Below are 23,678 nucleotides of genomic sequence, written 5' to 3'. Positions count from 1 at the left end.
GCTCAGCAGTGGGGAGCTGGTTGGTACATATTGGCCTTTCACCAGCCTGTGACCACCCTTTGGAGAGTCAGCGTCACTGTCTGCTGGAGTGCCCCATGGCACAGTAGGTTTGGCTCTGGATTCTTCGGCTGATACCAGCTCTTTCCGTGACACAACAGTACACTTGGGGTGCTGCTGCCTGGTCCACCCTCACGAGCCCGGCGCTACAATTTGAGCTATCTTCCACTAGCTGCATGATAGTGATCTAGGGGGGTCGACCTACACTCCAGCCTGCCACAGAGCTTACCCCCAGGAGTAGTGCAGTGAGGGAGAGGTGTGTTGGGAGCTCGTTTGTGGCTTGACACTCTGGTTCATTTGGCGGGCCTACTGCTTTCGCATCTTCGAGGCTCGCCCTGTCCCACCGGCGGAGACTGTTCGCGACTTTTGGGTGGAGTTGATCCATACTCTCAGGGTCAGTTCAAAAGACTCGAGGGCAGCTCCGACCGCATGCAAGAGCGGAGAGAGGCTTTCGTACGACTCTGGCGCCTAGGGTCCTTCTTCTCCATGATCCAGGGTGTGCCCAGATGGCACTATCGGCCACCTGTGTGGGTCTTTCCTTCTCCCATTTCATGATTTAGCCTCATTGTACATATTTTGTTTACTCACTGGGAGAGTCTCCCCATGCTTTTGATGTAGCCATCTCTAGTAGAGGTGGTTTGTAGCCCTATGGGAAATTTTTGTCTTGACTAATGGAAGGATCTTTTTCTCCGAAAAAAAGAAGAAGATAGCTGCATGGAATTGTAGCATGGGTCTATGAGATTGGATGTAGGAGCATTTGAGGATAGTTTCAATGGGAGGACATTGTTTTTTACTCAGAGCCACACCAGGCATGTGGCCAGAACCTACCACATGTTAGTGGATATAGATGGAAATCTGCTAGCAAACAGGAGACGAGATCAGAGCTTAGAGGACGAGGATCCAGCGGAGTAGTAGTGCTATACAAGGAGGAGCTATAGTCAATAGTGCACATTGTACGCAAAGATGGTCATGCTCGGTATATGTGGGTATGATTGAGGTCTGAGACTGGCAAATATCTCTACATTGCTACATACTATTTTCCCCTAGTACATCATTCTATGCTGGGTCTAGAGGCCAGCCACCTTTCTCTGTCCTAGACGATGACATATGGGAGTTTTCCATTGATGGTGACATCATTCTCCTAGGGGACTTCAATGCTTGGACGAGCTATGCTCAGACAATCTTCTACGACACTTCAGAGGAGATGGTTATGGAGCTAGATGTAGGAAATTTGGGGCTCGACAAATATTCACAAGACAGAGAGCAAACGGAGTATGGGAGACATCTCACGGAGATGGCGACTACACATGGTCTGGCCATACATAATGGTCTACTACGTGCTTTCCACACAAGCATGGGGCCAGCACAGTGGACTATGTCATGGTGCAACTGTGCTTCATCTCCAGCATTCAGAATTCACAGCAGGACCTAGACCAGTGGGTGTAACAATGGACCATGCTCTCTTGACACTTTCCGTCTCCTTTCAGTTTAGTACAGCCAAGGTGTCAAGAGGGATGATACTTAATCGCTATACATTTTACACCCGAGACTAAGTCTGTTATAAAGAGGAGATCTATAGTTGTCTATGTACAACAGCAAGCAGACCACGACTCTTATGTGGAGGAGATCACCACTTTACTGACTGAGACATTGCATGATGCAGCAGCAGAGGCATACCCTCACACTCAGCCTGATCAGAGGTGCCGTTCTGAGAGCATGCCTGAAAACAGTTGGTATGACGAGGAGTGTAGAGAGACGAGAGCACAGCTTCAAAGGGATCTTATTTTAGGGGCCATCAATCACAGACAGTCTCGGATAGCCTGCCGGTGCTTGTGGGATGGAAGAAACGAGCATTCCTATCTCACATGGAGCGAGACTTATATCAATTTTTCTTGAGTAAAGACTCAAGGGAGGCATTGCATTTCTTTCATGAGCACTCCGCTCCCCTAGTGATTACTTCTCTTGATGTGTGGTGTCATTATGCAACATCCTTATATACGGTCCCAAGACGACACCCTTCGAGATCCTCTAGAGCCATGCCCATCTACGAGTACCTTCTTTATCACTGAGATGGTAAAGACGGAAATTGACATGATGAGGACCAGGAGGGCATATGATCATGATGGTCTAGTAGCAAAGCAGTTTATACATGCTAGAGATATGATGGCAGAGGTTCTTGCAGTTCTATTCAATCGTGTCATGTGGGAGGGTCTATGTGAGACTTGGAAACTGTCTACTATTGTGCCTATCTTCAAGGCAGGTGATCCCACGGAGCCTAGAAACTACCGTAGTAGTATGATTGGACTCACATTGGCACGGTTGTATGCATCTATCCTTGATCAGCAGTTGAGCAGATGTGCAAAGAGTGAGGGCATAGGGGCAGCGGGACATGCCGGTTTCAGGAGAGGCTTCTCCACTTGTGACCATATTCTGACACTCAGAGCCATCATTGAGGAGGGTAGGGCATATGGGAGATGGATTTATTGTAGCTTTGTGGATTTCCGCAAAGCATTTGACATGGTGTCTAGAGCCAGATTGATGCGCAAACTACAGGAGATGGAAGCGTCCATTGAGTTGATTTGGGGGATCATGGCTCTATACAGATTAGTGGTGGGATATGTACGCACCCGAAAGGAGATATTTGATTTAGTTGACTCCACTTTTGGAGAGAAACAAGGTTGTCCATCGTCTCCTACTCTATTTGGTATGTATATGGATGAGGTTTCTTATTACATCGATAGAGGGGGTGACAAACGTGCCCAGCTAGCAGGGACATGGATTCCATTGTTGTCATATGCTATATTGTGTTGATCTTTGACTCACCGGAGGGTATGCAGCGACATTTGGATGCATTACATAGCTTTGCGGAGGATAGTGGATTGTCTATAAACCTTGGTAAAACCAAGGTTATGGTGTTTAACACCATACCACAGTGGATCAGGAGATCAGTACCTACATTTATTTATGGTCAGGAGATTGTGGAGTACACATATGCATATAGTTATCTAGGATTACTCTTCACTGGGTCAAGGTTTTCTTTGAAGAGAGCAATAGACTAGAGAGCCTTGGGAGGATTGGAGAGGATATTGCTCAAAGGGTCAGTTTCCAAGAACCCTGAACAAAGCTCTAGCTCTGTGATACCTTGGTAGCTTCAACTATGCTCTATGTGGTTCAGGTTTGGGGACCCTCCGTGGGTCGGGATGGGTGGAGAGGCCCTTGGTATGTATGATCTCTGGGCTGGTTAGAGCCAAGGCCTCTGTGCCACACGAGATCATAACAGGGAATTAACGGCTCTCCCCCTATGGAGATAGAGGTGCTTACCAGATGAGTCTCCTTTATGCACAACCTATGGGATACTACCAGAGACAAATATGCCAGATTGGCCCTTGAGTCCTCCAGACAGTTAGCTTTACAGGGGTACACATCATGCTAGTATGCGGAGATGTCATCATGGTTCGAGATACATGGCTTCAACATGGACAGCTTGCCTCCCTTCCAATACTCCCTTGATGCACCATCGCTGTTTCTTACAGGGGTGGAGATTACTAGACTCATTCGCCAAGACCTGACCTACTTGGACACCACGAGGACATTGATAGAGCCGACACAGGAGTTGGGCATGAAGATGGCTTTCTATAGAGAGCATCTTCTCCAACTCACAATGGATGGGTTTGTGATTCGACCCAGCTATATGGATACACATCTATCTCATGTGGTACGGTGTGCCATTGGTCAGATACAGACATAGTCCCCAGCTTGAGATTGAGACTGGTAAATTCAAAGGAATACCAACAAGTCGTAGGATATGTTGCTTATGTCGTACAGAGCTAGAGACAGAGATGCATTAATTATCAGTGCATAATGTATTACAAGATACGGGGTCGCTTCCACTATCTATTCAAAGAGGGCTTTGGACCCTTCTCTAGAGTCATGAGCTAACCACTTGGTCAAACAATGCCCTCATACGGAAATCACTCAAGTAAATGCATATTGTCTTGACAGTGGTGTCATTCACTTGATCCCCGACTGTCCAAAAAACCCTAACTAAGTCAGAAAGATCACAACAAATGTCTCAGGAATCGTTCAGCTGCGCAGTAGCTTAGAAAACAAAAACATCGTACCAGTTCAAGTAGTTACAAGAGTGCAAGCTCAAAAAAAAGCTAATGAGAACCCTGAGACAGAGAAACTGGAAACGGACGCGAGTCCATAGACGTGTGAGCCAAAGACCGATGCACCTAGTCAAGAAACCAAGAGCAAACGGAATAGTGGGAAATCTAGAAGGCTAGGATGAAGGCACGTAGGGAATGAGAGCAGGATCAGTGATGTCTTGGACTGTATCTATTTGAGTTACACAATCACCAATCCAAAGCTCAGCTCATACTCACACCCGCGGTACTCTCATTGACTGAACATTGGAGCTAGGGAGATCGAGACATCCACAATTGAGGAGATGAGCTTCATAACATCCACGGAGACTACAACAGAGGATTTGAGCCATACTATCTTTACATCCAGCGTACAAATGAGGATGGGTTCATCACCCATTATATCAACGGTCACACATACCCCACATAGTTCCAGCTAGTAGCACTTCTAGATTCATTTTCATATCTCTTTTTTTGTACCAGACATGATATCAGATTCACCAGTTTGTAATGGATTGGTCTCTTAGATCATTTTGGTTGTTTGAAGACGTTAATATATCATTTCATCTCTCTCTCATGCATTCTCTCCATAGCTCTATGCTTCCGTGTCGTCAACTTTGACACTGCCAATGGTATGGTACAAGTCATAGGAGCTAACATTAAAGCTTCTAGATTGTCGATCCCTTGCTCCTCTAGTGCCATCTTGCCTCATAGAATGTACAGAAAGGATTTTTGAGAGTGGCTCATCCTCCAGCATACTCTTAACAGTGTGCGAATGACTATTGTCTCACTTAGCTTGTTGCTTTCCTTTGTTTCCTAATCTCACTAGGCGGGACAGGCAACTCTTCATCTGTCTTGAAGATCTTGCAGAGCAGAGATGATAGAAGCTTGTATCTATCCCCCGCAATAATCCAATGCTATGGGTACCTTCAACTTGCAAAAACAGGGGTTCAAGTAGGACAAGCTGATAGTGACGCTAAGAAACCACCACACACCTGCCCACTCCAACAACCCTCGACCACAATCACGTACAAGAGGCATTCAACAAACCAGAGAAAAAACAAGAACAGAAACCAAGACAAAATAAGCAACAAACAAACCCCCCCCCCCCCCCCCCCCCCCCTCCCCCCCCCTTAAACACACACACACAGGCTGTGCACATAGCAAAACAAGGAAGTCACAAGCAAGACAAAAGATGCAAGTAGATTAAAAGAAAGAACAAGCAGAGAAACAAAAACACACCCTGTGAAGAAGCAAATTAAACACAGAAATTGAAAAAAAAACCACCAGGGCACACGCATGCTCACACGTGCAAAGGAGGGGTGTGCAGTGCAGCCACAACATCGCAGAAGTATGACCAGGGCAGCAATTCACATGAGGGCGACTAAGCACCAGAACAGAGGCATTGGCTGCCAGGATTGCCGAGGGGAGGAGGGCGGTGTACATAGCTGTCTTCTTCGCCTACGCTCAAGAGTGTCACGCTCAGGATTGTGTCGCAAATTTTGATTATGAGCCTCCATCTTTGTACTCTATGGTTGCCTTTCTAGAGGTCTTTCAATAGAAATTTTCTTACCCCTTTTTTTTTTTGTTTCCTTTTTTTTTTGGGGGGGGGGGGGGTGTGTGTGTAAAGGAGGGAGGGAACGACAAACGAGGACCGAAAGTAAGCCTTTAATTAATCACATAATTTTTATCTTAATAAGACTAGGTCAAATTGAGAATGAGAGCCGCTTCTGATTGCCAATGTTGAGATTAACTAAGTCATAAATTAATAACCAACCAACAACAGATAATTCAGCCTTCTTTGAGGGGAGAGGGCTGAAAGATGAGTCAAATTTGCAGTATCATAGGTTGAAAAATTACTTGCCTTTCTAAATGAGGTAAAGATTGGGAAAAAATGTGAAAGGCAGAATGATGGGCCCTGGGACCTATAGTAGCCTTTCTTGGTCATGGTGGACGTATTAGCAACTTGCTCAAGATCTCAAATAGGGATGGCTAACTCGCAGCCAACATCTTAAACTCTAGGGATCTGTGAGCTTGTCAGTTGTATTTCTTTCACAAAAGGAAGAATAATATAAATTGGGAAAAGTAGGTGTTTACGAACGTGGGGTTGAACTATTGCCATTCTGTTAATATGCTTAAAGGTCTCTTTTCCTTTTGGATAGGATTTGGCTTTTTTGTGGATGATCAGGGAAACATGATTAAAAAACCTCAGGTATGTTGTTCAAAGGTGTCTATCTGTACTCCAGTAGTCCTTGGAATGGTGTAAGAAAATTTTCAACCATGCAGTGCAGATGCTTCAAGTAAAGATTGGCAATGATGTTGAGATAGGAGCCAACTGCTGTATTGATAGGGGAAGGTATAATTTGTTTATTTTCAAAAGAAATTTCTGTTGTTGGGAAAAATGCACCAAGAAGAACGGGGCTCGCTGCTGTGTCCTCACCCATCATCGCCCTCTGTTCCCCCTCAGCGCCATCCTCTCCAAAAATTGCACCAAGAAGAACCGGGCTTGTTTCTGTGTCCTCACCCACCATCGCCCTCAGCGCCATCTTCCCCACTCTCGCTTCTGCACTGGTCACTTCCCTCCCAGCCCATCGCTTCTTACATCCCATCATTACCCCCCCTGGAGTGCTGCGCACTGGCCTGAAATGGCTGTGTGGCTGCTGCCTCCATCCCACCTGCCCCCATCACGCCTATGCAGCTGCTGGCCTGCAGATTTTTACCGTGCTCTATCTTCAGAGCATTCTTTTCACCCCACCCCCTCACGGCTTGGGTCCTCTTCAATTAATTTTTTCCTTTTTTCTTTCGATTGTGGAGTTTGCTCCCTTGGTCTAAGCTACACTCTCACCCTCGCAACCGTCTTTCACTTTTTCTTTGACTCCCTCTCCCGCCTCGACGCAGCAGCCATTGATGGCTGTTTCTGCATCACCCAAGAGGGACTCCATAAAACCCCCCTCATCGGACACTGCAGAGCCGACCATCCAACTTGCTCTCTCGCTAGAAGAGCAAGCGAGCCTTGCCGCCGAGGTGAAGCGCCTCTAGGCCACCTCGGTCATTTGCAAGATTATTGGCACGCGACCTAGTCGTTGTGAGGTACGCGACTTGTTCTAGGCCTGGCTTCCTGCTAAAGTCGGCAAGATTAATGATGTTCAGACTCTCGGGCGGGGACACTATCAGATTGAGTTCGAGACCTCCGACATGGTGTCAAGAATGATTTCCATGAGCCCTTTGTGCATGTGATCTAGTGGATGCCATGGCCAGATCACTACCACGTCAGTTTGGAGGTAGGCTTAGCTGGATTGGGATACCAGCTAGCTATTGATGGTTTTTTAGGAAATACATATGTGTGGTTGGTTGCAGTTGTCGAGGATGCTATCATCATCAGGATCATCATCTACTTTGTATGGTCGAGCGTCTTGAGTCTGGTCTTGAGTTCATGCACAGCATGTCTGCACCATCCCTGCACATTTGAGCCTCGACACCCACATTGTATCCCTGAGTTTTGGGCTTGGAGCTGAGTGTGCTGCCATGCTAGAGTCTGTATCGGTTCATTTGAGTTAGTCGAGTCCCATGCTGTTCAGGTTCTACTGTTGAGTCGCTGTGTTTGCTCTGTTATTCATTGTCTACAGTGTTTTCATGTTGTTGGAGTGAGATTTCACGCACATTGCACTGAGTAGCACCCACTGTAGAGAGCACGACACATTATCTTCTCGACAGGTGCTCTCATGTTTGGCACGCTCAGTGGGACCTCAACTGAAGTCTCACTCCGTTGACAGTCAAGTCAAGGAGCTAGCTGGTTTAAGCTCTCATCTGTGCTAGTTTTCTGGTCTCGACTAGTGTCGTCCAGCTTCAGCTTGGTCTCGTCCAGCTTCCCTCAACTAGCTGAGTCCTCGACCAGCTTGTCTAGTCTCTCGTCTTGGTCTAGTTGTCTCTCGTCCAGGTCTAGCTAGGTGGTCTAGTCACTCGCCCTGGTCTAGTGGAGTTTGGACAATGTTGAGTAAGTTGAAGGTCTTCGTGCCCAAAGCTTAGGTGGGCTTCTGATTACTGCATGACACATACAAGGAAGTCAAGAGAGCAACAAAGTCCACTACTACTGAGTCCTCTGAAGTACTACCATCAGAAGCGCCAACCCTATGTGCCCAGTAGAAGTCCACCAGCCCCGTTACCCCTACCTTCCTACGTTGCTACCTCCACTCCCTCAACCAATTCTTCACCTCCCAGGTCACTTTCCCCAATACAATTTTCACCCACTGTGTTACAGCAACCTCTTGAGCAACATGCTCAGGAGAAGATAGCCATGGAGGAGCTGACAAGCGTTCTGGCTAAGGTGAACATCAAGTTCCAGAATTTCAAAGGTCTTTCCACAGAGGATGCAGACGACTATGCTAGGAGATTTGTCTCCCTCTGCAGGGGTCGTGGCCTCAACAGAGAAGATGCCTACCTAGTGCTCTTCCCGTCAACCTTGGATGTCTTAGCAGATAAATGGTACAATCAATTTGCTAAGAATCACTTCACTACTTGGGCAGCACTAAGGCAGCAATTCTGTGAAGCTTTCCGACCAGGTGACTTCCAAGAGAAAGTTCTCGATGAGTAGGCAAACCTGATGCTCTAGCCAAATGAAACTTTTGCGGAACTCATGACGAGAACAAAGTCTCTGGTCGCAAAGCTTCCCCAGCAACGAGGCGAATTCATGGTCAAAAAGTGGGTAGACAAGGCTCTTCCCAAGACTTTGCAACAAAAACTTCGAGAGTCTTCGACCTGAAGCCACTCTAGAGGAGTTTGTCTCTGCTGCTACTACTAGGATAGAAGGAGCAAGAAAGGTATTCAACGACTCCCCTTAGGTAGAAATGACCTCTGTTCTCTTGGAAAGTCCTTCCAACCCCTTCACTTCTTTACGTAGGGAACTAGAAGCACTAAAACTACAACGAGCTCTTCAAGAGGAGAGATCCTTCTCTCTTCGACAGGCGAAGCCTCCTCATCAAGAGGCTTTGGACGAGATCAAGCGCGAGCTAGAAGAGCTCAAGACTCGGTAGGAGTCTAAAACTATGGTCTGGTGTAGCTCATGCAGCTCTCCAGGGCGCGCTTACTTGAATGCCCCCTTCGGGCTTATTGCCACTTCTGTGAAAAGTTGGGACATGAGGACAAGAATTGCTACTACCTAAAGGGATTGCGGCAAATACAACAAAGTCTTGGTCCTACTCTTCAACAGGGGTTAGCACCTGCATCCAACATGGTTTCCCCCTATGGTCATACCAACCACATGCCACCGTTGCTCAATACCCCTCCTATGCAAGGTATGTCAAGCACTTTCCCATCTCAAAGTTTTTATCATGCAAATGCTCCCTTAGCCCCTCAGAGCTTCTACACTTAGCCTCCACCTCCATGCAGCAGAAGCAAAGACCGTCTCGTCCTCCGACTCGCCAATCTAATCGGCCCATTTTGTGCTACAAATGCGGGGAATATGGGCATTACCAAAGCAAATTCCGTCTGCCAGAAGCGTGTCCTTGCCAACATTGCCTTGAGGCTCACGATCACTATAGTAAGGACCTCCCAAAACAATGTGCATCTACTTCTTCAAGTCAACCTGAATTCACCTTTCCTGTATCAATTTGATAGCAGTTAGCACCATCTGTCAACCGTCACCTCTACTCATGTGATGGCTCCTACTGACAAGTTCAGGTAGGTCATAGTTACAAGGAATGGCCATTTTCACGTCTCTGTACCCCATCCCCATTTTAACTTCCCGTTCCGAATCCCCGTTTCGTGTTTCAAACGTGAGTAATTGTAAGAGGGAATGACATTGTATGCTTGTTGTCATTCCTCGTTCCCCGTTTCCATTTCCCATTCCTGGTAACTATGAGGCAGGTAGAGGAGCCCACTGGTGTCCTCACTCGGGCCCAGAGGGCATCCTTGGGTCTCAGCCTTCCAACAAGTTCCACTCTTCTACCCACTATCCCACCAGTGGATACCCCGTTTCTAGTTGTCGACAAACCATCCCCTAGTGCCAAGCGAGGAGCCTCATCTTTGCTCTCCGATATTGATGAAGCTTTCTTGGAAGCAGTAGCTAGTCAGAGCTTGATATTATAGGATGTTATTGCTTGTTATTGCTCTATTGCTCATTGTCTTCTGTGTTTGCATTCTGTGGAGTGAGACATCACGCATATTGCACTGAAGAGCACCCACTATAGAGGGCACGACACATTATCTTTTTGGCACGCCCAGTGGGACCTCAACTGGAGTTTCACTCCACTGTGCCTGCAGGTCGAGGAGCTAGCTCGTTTAAGCTCTCGCCTGTGTTGGTCTGGACTAGCTTAGACCAGCTTGGTCTGTCGAGCTCAATACTAGACTATCTAGTCTAATCACTCGTCCTGGTCTAGTCCCCTCTCGTCCACTCTCGTCCAAGTCTAGCCAGAGTAGGCTGGGTCTAGTCCTCTCTCGTCCAGGTCTAACCAGGAGGTGGTCTAGTCACTCACCCTGGTCTGGTCTAGTGGAGTCTGGTGCAGTAAGTGAAGTGAAGGTCTCAGTGCTAAAGGCTAGGGTGGGCTTGTGGTTATTGCATGACACATACACGGCAGTCAAAAAAGCGACAAAGCCCACTACTAAGTCCATTGACGTACTACCACCGGAAGCGTCAACCCTTCGTGCCAAGCAGAAGTCCACCAGCCCCATTACCCCTACCTTCTCCCTCAAACAGTTTTACACCTCCCCTGTCACCCCCATCAATCAACTTCTCATCCACTGTGTTACAGCAAGCTCCTGCACAGACAGCCATGGAGGAGCTCACAAGCGTTCTAGCTAAGGTGAATATTAAGTTTCCGACTTTGAAGGGTCTCTCCACGGAAGATGCTGACGACCATGCCTGGAGGTTTGTTTCTCTCTGCAGAGGTTGTGGCCTCAATCAAGAAGATGCCTACGTAGTACTCTTCCCATCTACCTTGGATGGATTAGCAAACAAGTGGTACAGTCAGTTTGCAGAGAACCACTTTACTACTTGAGCTACATCAAGACAACAATTTTGTGAAGATTTCAGGCCAGGCGATTTTCCAGAAAAGGTTCTGGATGAGTTGGCCAACGTGCTGCTTCAACCCAAAGAGACTTTTGCAGAACTCATGACCCGAGCAAAGTCTCTGATCGGCAAGCTTCCTCAGCCACCAAGTGAGTTCATGGTCAAGAAATGGGTAGAGAAGGCTCTTCCAAAGACTTCTCAACAAAAACTGAGAGAGAATCTCCGACCTGATGCCACCTTGGAGGAGTTTGTTGCAACTGCTACTAGAATAGAGGGGGCAAGGAAGCTGTTTACCGACTCTTCTCAGGTAGATATTGCCTCTGTACTCTTGGAGAGTCCATCTAACCCTTTGACTTCTCTACGTAAGGAACTTGAAGCCTTAAAACTACAACGCGCTCTTCAAGAGGAGAAATCAATCTCTCTTAGACAAGAGAAGCCCCCACATCACGAGGCTTTGGATCAAATCAAGAGAGAGCTAGAAGAGCTTAGGTCTCAGCAAGAGACTAAGGCTATGGTATGGTGTAGCTCATGCCGCTCTCCAGGACACCCTCCACAGGACTGTCCCCTTCGCGCTTATTGCCACTTCTGCGAAAAGTCTGGACATGAGGACAAGGATTGCTACTATATCAAGGGATTGCGGCAGATACAACAAAGTCTCGGTCCTTCTCTCCAACAAGGGCTAGCACAAACATCCAATATGGTTTTCCCCTATGGCCATCCAAATTACATGCCACCTTTGCTCAATACCCCTACTATCCAAGGTATGTAAGGTACTTTTCGGTCTCAAAGTTTTTATCATACTCATGCTCCCTCAGCCCCTTAGAGCTTCTACACCTTAGCTTCCAACTCCATGCAACAAGAGCAGAGACCACCTTGTCCCCTGTTTTGTCCATCAAACCGGCCCATCTTATACTATAGATGTGGAGAATATGGGCATTAGCAAATCAAGTGTCCTTTACCTGAAGGGTCTCCTCCTTGATGTCATTGTCCGGAGTCTAAAGACCACTACAGTAAGGATTGTCCCAAGCAAAGGGCATCCTCAACTTTAGGCCCAACTCAGAACCAACAAGAATTCACATTCCCGAAGATCAATTTGATCGCAATGAACACCATCCCTCAGCCATCACCTGCTACTCATACAGTTAGGCCACAACAAGTGGGGGAGCCTGCTTGCGTACTCACTCGGGCACAAAGAGCAGCTCTTGGTCTCAGCTTGCCAACAGGTCCATCTCGTCCATCTCCACTTCCACAACCTGACCAAACTGACGAGTCCTTCATTGGTGCTATGAGTAGGTAAGTCTCTATGCTTTCGGACATTGAAATGCTCCGGCTAGATGCAACCCTCAGAAGTGACACCCTCTTAGTCATTCAATCTCTATACCCAGGTGCAGGGCCTAGTGGCGGGCACCTCCCTGTACAGCCCTTAGAGTCCTACATGATTTCTTATCCAGCTACTCCCCTCACCGACCACAAAAGTCCTCGTCTCATTGTATCTATTCTTGGGCATCAATTCTCACGCGTCATAGTGGATGGTGGATCCGGGATCAATCTGATGCCAGAGTTTATATGTTGGCTTTAGGTCTGCAGTCTATCCGCCCTGCGCCATTCACTGTTACATTGGCTGACGAGAGGACAGTCTATCCAGTGGGCATAGTAGACAAGGTGCCTTTGAAGGTACAAGACTTCACCTTTAGCTTGGATTTTGTGGTGGTCATACTCCTGGCTCCCCCATGCAACGAATTCGACTCGAAGGAGAAATGGATCCAGTAGTTCATCAGAGCTCGTTGTCGCAGTACAGTCCAACCCCGACCCCGAGCAGCCTATCCCACCTGACGTGTCTAACAAAGACCTGCTACAGTGGTTGGAAGCTACCACATCGATGCCGTGCTATGTGGTCTCTATTCAAGCCTCACCTGTGCCTGTAAATACACTCTCTCTCTCTCTCGGCTCCTCAAGATGACACCAGTGACCCAAGTCCTACAACAGAAAGTGTGTCAGTCAAAGAAGCAAGCGTGTTAGTCCCTGATGACTATGATTCAAGTGTTCCTCTGATGGAAGTCGTCGGCCTTGGTGAACCTATAACACATCACCGAAGGGGAAAGAAATCTCCTTTGCATGGGTTCGCCACCAACGTTCCACCTCTTCCTATAACATCTCCCGAGTTTGACGCCCCACCCACTCAAAAGCACTCTGCTGTGTCTGAAGACTTACCCTTCGAGGAGCTTCCACCAAGATGCTTACAAGAGGAGTATGCGGAGTTTCCAATCGATCAAACACCGGCCCATGATGTCTCGAAGCTCCAAGAGGCAGCTCACTCTTCATCTTTTGAGGCTCCCTCTCTAGCTACACCTCCTGACCCGGTCAAAGAAGTCAACGTAAGCGACCCTGACAACCCTCAACACATCCTCTTAGCAACTTGGTTATGGGAGCATCCCGCGCTAATCGATCAGGTAGTCTCTTTCATCATGCACTCTTTTAAAAATGTTTTTGCTTGGTCCTACAAAGATTTGGAAGGGATCCCACCAGAATTGGGTGTCCATACTATCCCTCTAGTTGAAGGGGCTAAGCCTGTTAGAGGCCGAGCTTACAAGCTCAACCCAATGTATGCAAAAGGTGTCAAGTGAGAGCTAGAAAAAACTGCAAGAGGCAGGGACGATTGTACCTGTGGAGCACTTTGAGTGGTTATCACCCATGGTGATAGCGCCTAAGAAGCAGTCCAATAAATTCCGTGTGTGCGTAGATTACTGCGCTCGGAACAAGGTAACTATCCCATATGGTTTTCCCACACCTTTCACTGAGCGTGTGCTAGAAGATGTAGCAGGGCATGTATTGTACAGTTTTATGGATGGGTTCAGTGCAATCAGTTGGGCATCCATCCAGGTGATCAGATTAAAACAGCATTCGTGACTCCTTGGGGTATTTTTTTCTACACTAGAATGTCGTTTGGGTTGAAAAATGCTTCACCTTCCTTCAATGGAGCAGTATATCTCATATTCTTTTCTTTGCTTACGGATCATCTTCGCATCTTCATGGATGATTTTTCAACTTTCTCGGGTGCTCAGTGTTCAACCCCAGTGGAAAATCTAGAGGAGCACCTCGCTCAGCTCTCTGCTATCTTTCTCAGGTGCAGAGAGACACACCTGAAGCTCAATCCGAACAAATATCTTTTTTGGGTCACTAAAGGTACACTTCTAGGCCATGTAGTGCCTGCTAAAGGTTTAGCGTCCGACCCAGAGAAGATAGTAGCAATCTTGAAGTTACCACCTCCAATCAACCCTAAAGGTGTTCAGAGCTTTGTCGACCATACAGGCTATCATCGTAGGTTTATACGCATGTATGCACAGGTGGCTCAACCATTGACCCGACTTACCAGTGCTATTGTACCCTTCCAATGGTCCAAACCTGAAGCTGAAGCATTTGCATATCTCAAAAAACGCCTCACTGAAGCACCGATTCTAATGCTCCCGATTGGTCTCTTCCTTTCATGTGCATATTGATGCCAGTCAACTGGCTGTAGTTGCTATGCTAACCCAGCCTAGTAAGGAGTACAACTTGGATCGCCCTGTTCACTATGCAAGTCGCCTGCTCACCAAAGCAGAGCACAACTATAGCACCACAGAAAGGAAATGTTTGGCTATTGTGTATGCCTTACAAAAATTTCGCCATTATTTATTAGGGGTCCACTTCACAATTATTATTGATCACCATGCCCTGCGCTATCTGCTTAATAAGCCGCAAGTTGCTGCTCGAGTATGGAGATGGCTACTCTTATTTCAAGAGTTTAATTTCGAAGTGGTACTCAGACTCGGCAAACATCATGTTTCTGTTGACTACCTCTCTCGCATTCACATAGTTGAAGAAGCAACAGGGGTTGCAGATGACTTTCCAGATAGCAGTCTCTCTAAGGTGGATACCACTGCATGTCATCTCCATCCGGCGTCTTGGGCTCAAGCTATCACGGCACCCTTTGGGCATACCGAACTTCCTTCAAAGCTACAACCAATCACACCCCATTTCAGTTAGCCTTTGGTTTGGAAGCAATAGCACCCTTTGAATTCAACTCGGGATCTCCGCGAGTGGGCAATCTGTGTGCCAGTGGGGGTTTTGGGGTCTACCTCTCTCTCTCGTCTCACCCTAATGGAAGAAAGCCACCATTTGGCTTCTCAAGTTTTTGAAGTAGAGCAGCTTCGTTGCAAGGCATGGCATGATCGCCATCTTCGTAAGCCAAAAATAATGACAGGATTACTGGTGTTATTGTACCAAACTATATATCAGAAAAAAGCAAAGAAGTTGGTCCCAGCTTGGCAAGGATCATTCATAGTACAAGAGATTCTACCTCAGGGGGTAGTACAGTTAGTGACTCTGGAAGGTATTTTCTTACCATTGGTAAATGGCTCCGGGATTAAATGCTACTACCCTTCTCCATAGCCTGGAGTCATCATCTCTTCTATGCATTCATTGTCGCTTCTACTGAGGTGTGTCCCGACCAGTTGTGTGCCCTACCTTTTCACCTCACTTCTATAACTCGCCGTCTCAGAGTCCTTCCCCACCCTCAACACTGTTCTTTCCAACTATGTTCCAGTTTTTCCATGGATTGCTCACCTTAAACATTGTTCTTCCGACCTATGTCTATGTATGTTTTCTGATTCAGTTTTTTAAATCATTGCTATGTCTAATTCACGATATACTTTCATAAAGTATTCTTCTATTGGGTCAATTGAATGAGTCTGCAGCCTTTCATTTCCCTCTGATTCTTGGATTCTGTTCACAGATGTTACCCTGCAGTGTAATCTGTACAGCTATTGGAGCTGTTGGATGCAAGAGTCTCCACATCGTTAGTTGCAACTCTCTTCCAGCCAAAGGGTCTAAACACAATTTTCAAGCCCCCTACCTCCCCTATCTAGCAAATAATCCCTTTGCCCCTACATAACCCGGCTTACCCTGCAATCCCCTCGCCCTCCCTACCCACATGACAACCTACTCACAATTCGCGAATTCTTTCCTAGTTCGCCCTCCCTTATAAATTCGTCCCCCCCCCCCCAACTCGCCCCCTTCCCAACTCGTCCCCCTCTTCCAAATTCGTCCCCTCACCAATTCGCCCCATTCCCAATTCGTCCCCCTCACCAACTCGTCCCTTTCCGTTTAGCCCCCTATCCCCAACTCGCCCCTCCCCTTACGCAATTTGTCCCCCTCCCCAATTCGCCCTTCCCCTTACCCAATTCGTCCCTCTCACCAAATCGCCCCTTCCCGTTTAGTCCCCTATCCCCAACTCGCCCCTCCCCTTACCCAATTCGTCCCCCTCACGAACTCGCCCTACCCCCTCCCCAACTCGCCCCTGCCCCTTACAACTCGCCTTCCTCAATTTTCCCTTCCCCCTCCTCAATTCGCCTCGTTACCCGTCCCAATTCGTCAAACCCAACTCACCTATATCCTCCTTTTTTCGCCGCTATCTACAGAATCCGCTTTCCCTCCAAAGCAGCCCTAATCACACACATCTCTCGTCTCTCTACCCAATTCGGCCGCTTTGCCCTCTTCGGCCTCTTCGGCTTCTTCCGCTGCGATAACTACTGTAGCGCGGATAATGTGTCGTGCTCTCTACAGTGTGGGTGTCGCCCAGTGCAATGTGCGTGACAATCTCACTCAACAAACAGAAACTCTCTCAACAGAATGAAATACAAGAAACAATGGATAATAACAGAGACACAGCAGTAGACCAGAACATGTGGACTCGACTAACTCAAAGGACCATGTACAGACTCTGGAGTGGCAGCACACTCAACTCCAGCCCAAGACTCACAGGTACAAAATAGGGTGTCGAGGCTCAGATGTGCATGGATGGTGTAGCAGTGCTCTGTGTAAGACTCTCTAGACGACTACGTGCAAGATAAGATGGAACTGTCCCAAAACGACTACTGATATGTACAACCATAGGAGCCACCAACGGCCCATAAATGTCCCTCCAGCTAAGTCTATCTCCAAACTGAGTGGTGGTGGTGACCTGGCCACGACGTCCACTAGACCACCGTAGGTACCCTGCCACGTGTCACTCCCAGCCAAAGGGTCCGTCCAGTGTGAACCAGACCAACTGTAGCTAACTGTCCAACTGCCTGTCCTGTGAAGTGACATTGTAGCAGGCTACAGGTTGCCCGCCACAAGACTGGTCACCGTCTCGGTGAGCCAAAACTGAATGAAACTGCAAAAGTAACTATATGTACCATGAAAGATGAGGTAAGAGCACAGTCCTGTCACCCAAGGGAAAGGGTCGTCCCCACTGCTGCTCCAGAAGCTTCCGGATCGGGAGGAGCCATCAGATCAATAGTGTAACCATGCGGTTGCTGTCTTGTGCTTTGCATACCTTGATTTCCTGTGGTTGTAGCAGCCATCTGCTGCACAGCGGATGGGAGTACCTGCCCTGAAGTGAACTCCGGACGCCTAGTAACGCAACCATGGCGGTGTGCACCAGTAACACCGTCACAGCAAGGAACACTCTGGCTCTGCATGTGTGGCATCTGGATCTGAGACTCTTGCTGAGTGAAGTACTGGACCTGGGGCTATGGGTAGTGTCCCATGAACTGCTGAGAGGGCTGAGAGGGACCTGCTGGGTAGTGTCCCATGAACTGCTGAGAGGGCTGAGAGGGACTTGCTGGCGCTGCAAAGGTGGCTGGACTCTGGACCTGTATCCCTGGCCTAGTCCATCCATATCCCACAGTAGCCTGGGTAGGCCTGTTATCATTCATAAGAATTTCTTGAAATCCTTGCACCTGTGCTTTGAGGTCATCAATAATCCTCGACTTTATCTTCAATGCCTGCTGTAGTGCAAAAATCGTTGCATCTCGATCTGCGATGGCACTCTCGGCAACTCGCAGGGATCCCTCCATAGCTGCGTATGTTGCGGAGTGATGCTGGTGGGTTGCAGCTAGCTGCTCCATGCCTAGCTCGATGGTGGCAATAGCAGCTCTGGAGTCCTGAAGCAACTTCTCTGAAAGCTGAAACAGAGAAGTGGAGTCGGTCCTACCTGAAGATCCCTCAGATGGATGTGATGCTGGAGGGCGCACATGTGGCATTGCCGGCGAGCTAAAAGTAGGTGCAGATGGTGGCACAACCTGCGAGCTAGAAGTAGGGACACTCGGTGTAGAAGGTGCTTCAGAGATTGTTGTTGTAGGTGCAACGAGTGATATGTTGACCGGTGTATGAGTGAAGATGGGAGAAGAAGGAAGAGGATCCTGTATGGGTGAAGTGACCATCTTGTCCTGAGGAGCGGCAGTAGACACTGGTGTCGGCACAGTAGAACCAGGTGTAGCAGTAGACGTATGACGCTGAAGATGTACCCTAGTCTGCTGTCTCTCAGAAACTGGCAAGGAGAGTAGAGACTTCACTGTATCCTTCATCACTTTCGCCTTGATCTTCTTTGTCTTGGTGACTGTGGGGTCTACTTGCATGCTCACGGGTTTCCTTTTCCCTTTCGAGGTTCCCTGTTCCTCATCCACTTCATTTATGTTGATAGGTATGTTTATGATCCATGCCAAGAGAGGCGCCGCAAAACATCTAAAAGTTAACTGCACAGACTGCACTTGGGCCCGAAATCTTTTAGCCCTAGACTGCAGAGAGCTGAAGAGAATTTGGTGGAATCCACATGGGATAGTGTGGATTCAACAGTATAGCCCGTCGCAGTGGGAGAATGTAGTGAGAATATCTGTTTGTACCTTGTCTTCTTTGGCATCCCGAGCCAGAAAGTAATACCTGAAGATTGCGAGAAGCCGTCTGTTTCGCTCATAATTTGGGTGATCCGAGCTCAATAGCTCTTTACATGCTTGAATTGTCGCGTCCTTGGACAACAAAGAGAAAGTGCGAGTAGTAGACTTCACAGCTGGAAAGTTGGTCATACCCATGGCATGGCCAAGCCTTGTAGCTGTTAGCTTGTGGCCCCGGACCTTTGGAAAGTTTTTCAGCAGTTGATGTATCAGTTCTGCTGGAATAGTATCAGGTAAATTTGCATCAGCAAATTCTGTGAGACCCAGAGTCCGTAGCTGAGCAGTCGAAAGCACCTCATTGAGAGATGGTCGAGGTTGTTGCATATGAAAATGTAATGAAAATGCTGTGCGATTTTTTGAAGAAGCAGGCCTCTTGATTTCATGAGTGATAATTTGCGGCTTTTCTTTTTTCTGAGCCACCTTTGATTGTTCCTCTGGATCACTGGAGGCACCTGACTCTGAATTTACATCTGAATCCTCAGATGCTGCTGAGTCTGCTTTGTAGCTTTCATCACTTGGGTCACTGGAGGTAAAGTCATCTATGTCATGGCTGCTGCCGCTTGCAGATACTTCATTTGCTTCGCTCTCTGATTGTTCAACCCGAGCTTTTCTCCTCTTCATCTCTACCTTTTTCTTGCTACTTCCTTCTTGCTACCCCTGCCATGGTGAGGTCTGATGACAAACAGAGGATGACAAACAAAGCCGCTGAGTAGCCAATGGAAAAGTAGTAGGATGCAGACAAGTTAGATTTCTTCTGCTAAATCGTTAGGCTGGGCGAGTAATTTAAGGTAGGGTAAATTCGAACCAGGCGAAAGTGGGCGGTTAGGGTGAGAGGGTGCTGGGAGAGGGTAGGGGTGAGAGGGGAGGATAGGGGCGAGAGGGGGTGTGGGAGAGGGTAGGGAGCGAGAGGGGAGGAGCGGAGAGGGTAGGGGGCGAGAGGTGAGGATAAGGACAAGAGGGGGGGATAGGGGCGAGAGGGGGTGTGGGAGAGGATAGGGGCGAGAGGGGAGGGTAGGGGGCGAGGGTATAGGGTAGGGGTGAGAGGGGAAGCTGGGAGAGGGTAGGGGCTAGAGGGGTTTAAGTAAGGGTAGGAGGCAGTAGGGTAGGTAGGGGCGAGGGGTTGGGAGACTAGGGTTTATTAAGGCCTAATGAGAGTGAGCACAACAGTAGCAAAGTGCTAGCAGATACGAAGATAGGATAATTTTGAGCAGGTACGAAGAGAGGACTCAGATAAAGAAGGGTATTAAGGCTTGCAATGATTATTAGTAGCCAGCTTTGGAGCACCAAAGAGTACTTTCCCCCTTTCTTTCTTTATGCAGCAAAGCTGAAAGTTTATTTGCACCAAAGGTTTTTTGCTGGTATTGGAATCAAAAAGTTTATAGACAGCCTCAATCGTCGTCTAAGCAGAATCCCCAAGCAGATTCCACTTTTTCAAACTGAACAAAAAACACTCTGACTAGAAGCTTGATTGATAGCAGTTTGGAAGGACCTTAATACTTAACTGCAAATAACACTTAGGATAGAAACAATTAGAGGAGTGACTGAACTGTTGAAGTTCCGATAATACCCAATTACCAGGAGGACTTAGTGGAGAAAAGATATCTTAGAGGAAAGGTGGAAACTTACAAACATAGCAAAAACTGAGACAGTAACAGAACATCTATTTTGGTGGAAAGCTCGAGGGGAGGAGAGAGATGGGCCATAGAACCTACAGATGGCGGAAAGTTGCATACCCTTTGCTCAGAGGAGTAATAGCACTTGATTCTGGAGCCATTTACCAGTGGCAAAGGGACGCCTTCCAAAGTGACTAACTAGACAGCCCCCTGTGGCAAAACCTCTTGTACTCTAAAGGGCCCTTGCCAAGTTGGAACCAGCTTCTTTGCTTTTTTCAAATATTTTGCCTGATAGAGTAGCACCAATGTGCCTTGCGTTATTTTTGGCTTTCTGAGGTGGCGATCATGCCACGCTTTGCGACGAAGTTGTTCCGCTTGCAGAGCACGAAAAGCTAAAAGGCGGCTTTCATCCAATAAGGTGAGACGGGAGATAGAGGCAGATTCCATGCCCCAACTTACACGCAGACTGCCCACCCTAGGGGAACCGGAGTTGAACTCAAATGGAGCTATGGCTTCCAAACCGAAAGCGAGTTGAAAAGGCGTTTGATTCGTTGTTGCTTTGAAAGATGTGCGGTATGCCCAAAGAGTGCCGTGCACAGCCTGAGCCCACGATGCTGGATGGAGATGACATGTTTTCCTCAGTAGAGCGATCAGAACCTTGTTGGTGCTCTCGGCCTGTCCATTGGCTCTAGGGTAATAAGAGCACGACTTGCGATGAAAAATCTTGTAATTGGCCAGCAAATTTGAGATCATGTCATTGACAAAATGACTGCCTCTATCACTGGTGATCTCTAAGGGACATCCAAATCTGCATAAAATATTTTCATATAAAAATTTGGCCACTGTATTGCCGGTGCAATCTACTGTCGCTAGTACCTCTGCCCACTTTGTTGCATAGTCTGTAGCCACTAGCAGATATTTGCGATTACCTGGTTGAGCCGGGGGATATATTGGTCCCACAAAGTCCAAACCCCATCTCTCAAAAGGTAGCCACGCCATCGAGACCTGCAAAGAACGGTTGGATTGCTTACTCGGCTTCGGCCCACATCTCTGGCACACATCACAAACCTTAGAATATGCTATTGCATCCTTAAAAATGTAGGGCCACCACAGACCACTCTGTAGTATCTTCTGAGCAGTGATGTGACCAGGGTAATGGCCACCAGTGGGACCATTGTGGGCATCCTCCAGAATATGCTCCACCTCATGAGGCGAGACACAACGCTTCAGAACACCATCTGGTCCCGCTTTGTAGAGCTGGCCCCCGATCAGAGTGAAAGGCCTGGACTTCAACAGCAATCTCCTCTTTTGCAGTGGGAATGCCCTCTCTGGGTACAACCCAGTAGATAGAAAATGTAGGACCTCGCCGTACCATTCCGGTGTTGTATCTATTTTAAAAAGACTGCTATCTGGAAAGTCATCCGCAATCCCGGTAGCTTCTTCGCGTGTGTAAATGCGAGAGAGGTGGTCAGCCATTACATGATGCTTACCAGGACGGAGTACCACTTCAAAATCAAACTCCTGGAATAGGAGGAGCCATCGCCATACTCGACCTGCAACCTGTGGCTTATTAAGCAGATAGCGCAAGGCATGGTGATCAGTGATAACTGTGAAGTGGACCCCTAGCAAATAGTGACGAAATTTGTGTAGAGCATACACTATAGCCAATCCTTCCCTCTCTGTGGTGCTATAGTTTCGCTCTGCTTTGGTGAGCAGGCGACTTGCATAATGTAAAGGGCGATCCAAGTTGAACTCTTTGCTAGGCTGAGTCAGCACAGCACCCACAGCCAGCAGACTGGCATCTGTATGCACATGAAAAGGTAGGGCCCAATCCGGGGCAACTAGAATAGGCGCTTCAGTGAGACGTTTTTTGAGGTATGCAAATGCTTCGGCCTCAGGTGTTGACCACCGAAAGGGAACAGCAGCACTGGTGAGCCGGGTCAATGGTTGAGCCACCTGTGCATACATACGTATAAACCTGCGATGATAGCCGGTGTGGCCCACAAAGCTCTGAACACCTTTGGGATTTATGGGAGGAGGTAACTTCAAGATGGCCACTATCTTCTCTGGGTCCGGTGCCAAACCTTGAGCAGACACCACATGGCCCAACAGTGTGCCCTCTGTGACCAAAAAATGACATTTGTTCGGATTGAGCTTCAAACGTGCCTCTCTGCACCTGAGGAAGACTGCAGAGAGCTCAGCAAGATGCTCCTTGAGATTTTCTACTGGGGTCGAACATTGAGCACCCGAGAAGGTGGAAAAGTCATCCATGAATATGCGAAGGTGATCAGTAAGCAGAGGACAAAAGATGAGATATACTATGCGATTGAAAGAAGGTGGTGCATTTTTAAGCCCAAAAGACATTCTAGTGTAGATGAAAATACCCCAGGGAGTCACAAAAGCTGTTTTGATTTGGTCGTCAGGATGTATTCCTAACTGATTGTAGCCGCTGAACCCGTCCATAAAACTATACAGTACATGGCCAGCGACATCTTCGAGGACTCTCTCAGTAAAAGGTGTCGGAAATCCATCCGGGATTGTGACCTTATTCAGAGCCCGATAGTCGACACAAACTCGAATTTTGTTGGACTGCTTCTTTGGGGCAATAACCATAGTTGACAACCATTCTGAGTGCTCTACTGGTACAATAATACCTGCTTCTTGCATTTTTTCCAACTCGATTTTGACTGCTTCTGCATACTTGGGATTCAGTTTGTAAGCACGTCCTCTGACCGGCTTAGCCCCCTCAACCAGAGGAATTGTGTGGACTCCTAGCTCTGCTGGGATTCCTTCTAAATCGTGGTAAGACCAGGCAAACACATCTTTGAAAGAGCGCACGAAGGAGATTACCAGGTCAAGTAGAACGAGGTGATCCCATAACCAAGTGGCTAATAAGATGGGCTGATGGCTGTCAGGGCCTCCTAGGTTGACCTCTCTGACTGGGTCAGGCGGTGCAGTGGTCGAGGCTGCGTCAGGTGGAGAAGATTGTGCCGCCTCTGTTAGCCTTTGGACATTATGAGCTGGCGTCTGATCAATGTTGAAATCAGCATACTCTTCCTGCAACCAACCTGATGGAAGCTCTGCAAATGGTAAATCCTCAGATACCTCA

At 47.8% G+C, this 23,678-nt stretch overlaps 1 protein-coding gene across 5 annotated transcripts in view; it reads left to right on the top strand.

The window, feature by feature from the left end:
- Positions 1-23,678, top strand: part of LOC147435386 (putative UDP-3-O-acylglucosamine N-acyltransferase 2, mitochondrial) — a 144,779-nt gene that overhangs the window by 91,151 nt on the left and 29,950 nt on the right. For 3 of the 5 annotated variants that reach the window (XM_086488457.1, XM_086488455.1, XM_086488460.1), the window contains 2 exons: positions 6,365-6,414; positions 6,494-6,558. The exons of 1 other annotated variant lie outside the window; for it this stretch is intronic. In XM_086488457.1, the coding sequence (XP_086344583.1) occupies positions 6,365-6,414; positions 6,494-6,558 (115 nt within the window). The remainder of the gene's footprint in view (positions 1-6,364; positions 6,415-6,493; positions 6,559-23,678) is intronic. One more of the 5 variants, XM_086488458.1, reaches the window with a different exon arrangement.

The sequence above is a fragment of the Adiantum capillus-veneris genome, chromosome 18 (assembly GCF_014529385.1).
Source record: "Adiantum capillus-veneris isolate H3 chromosome 18, ASM1452938v2, whole genome shotgun sequence".
Classification (NCBI taxonomy): Eukaryota; Viridiplantae; Streptophyta; class Polypodiopsida; order Polypodiales; family Pteridaceae; genus Adiantum; species Adiantum capillus-veneris.
Note: the sequence above shows the minus strand (reverse complement) of the source record. Positions and strands in the feature narration are given on the sequence as shown.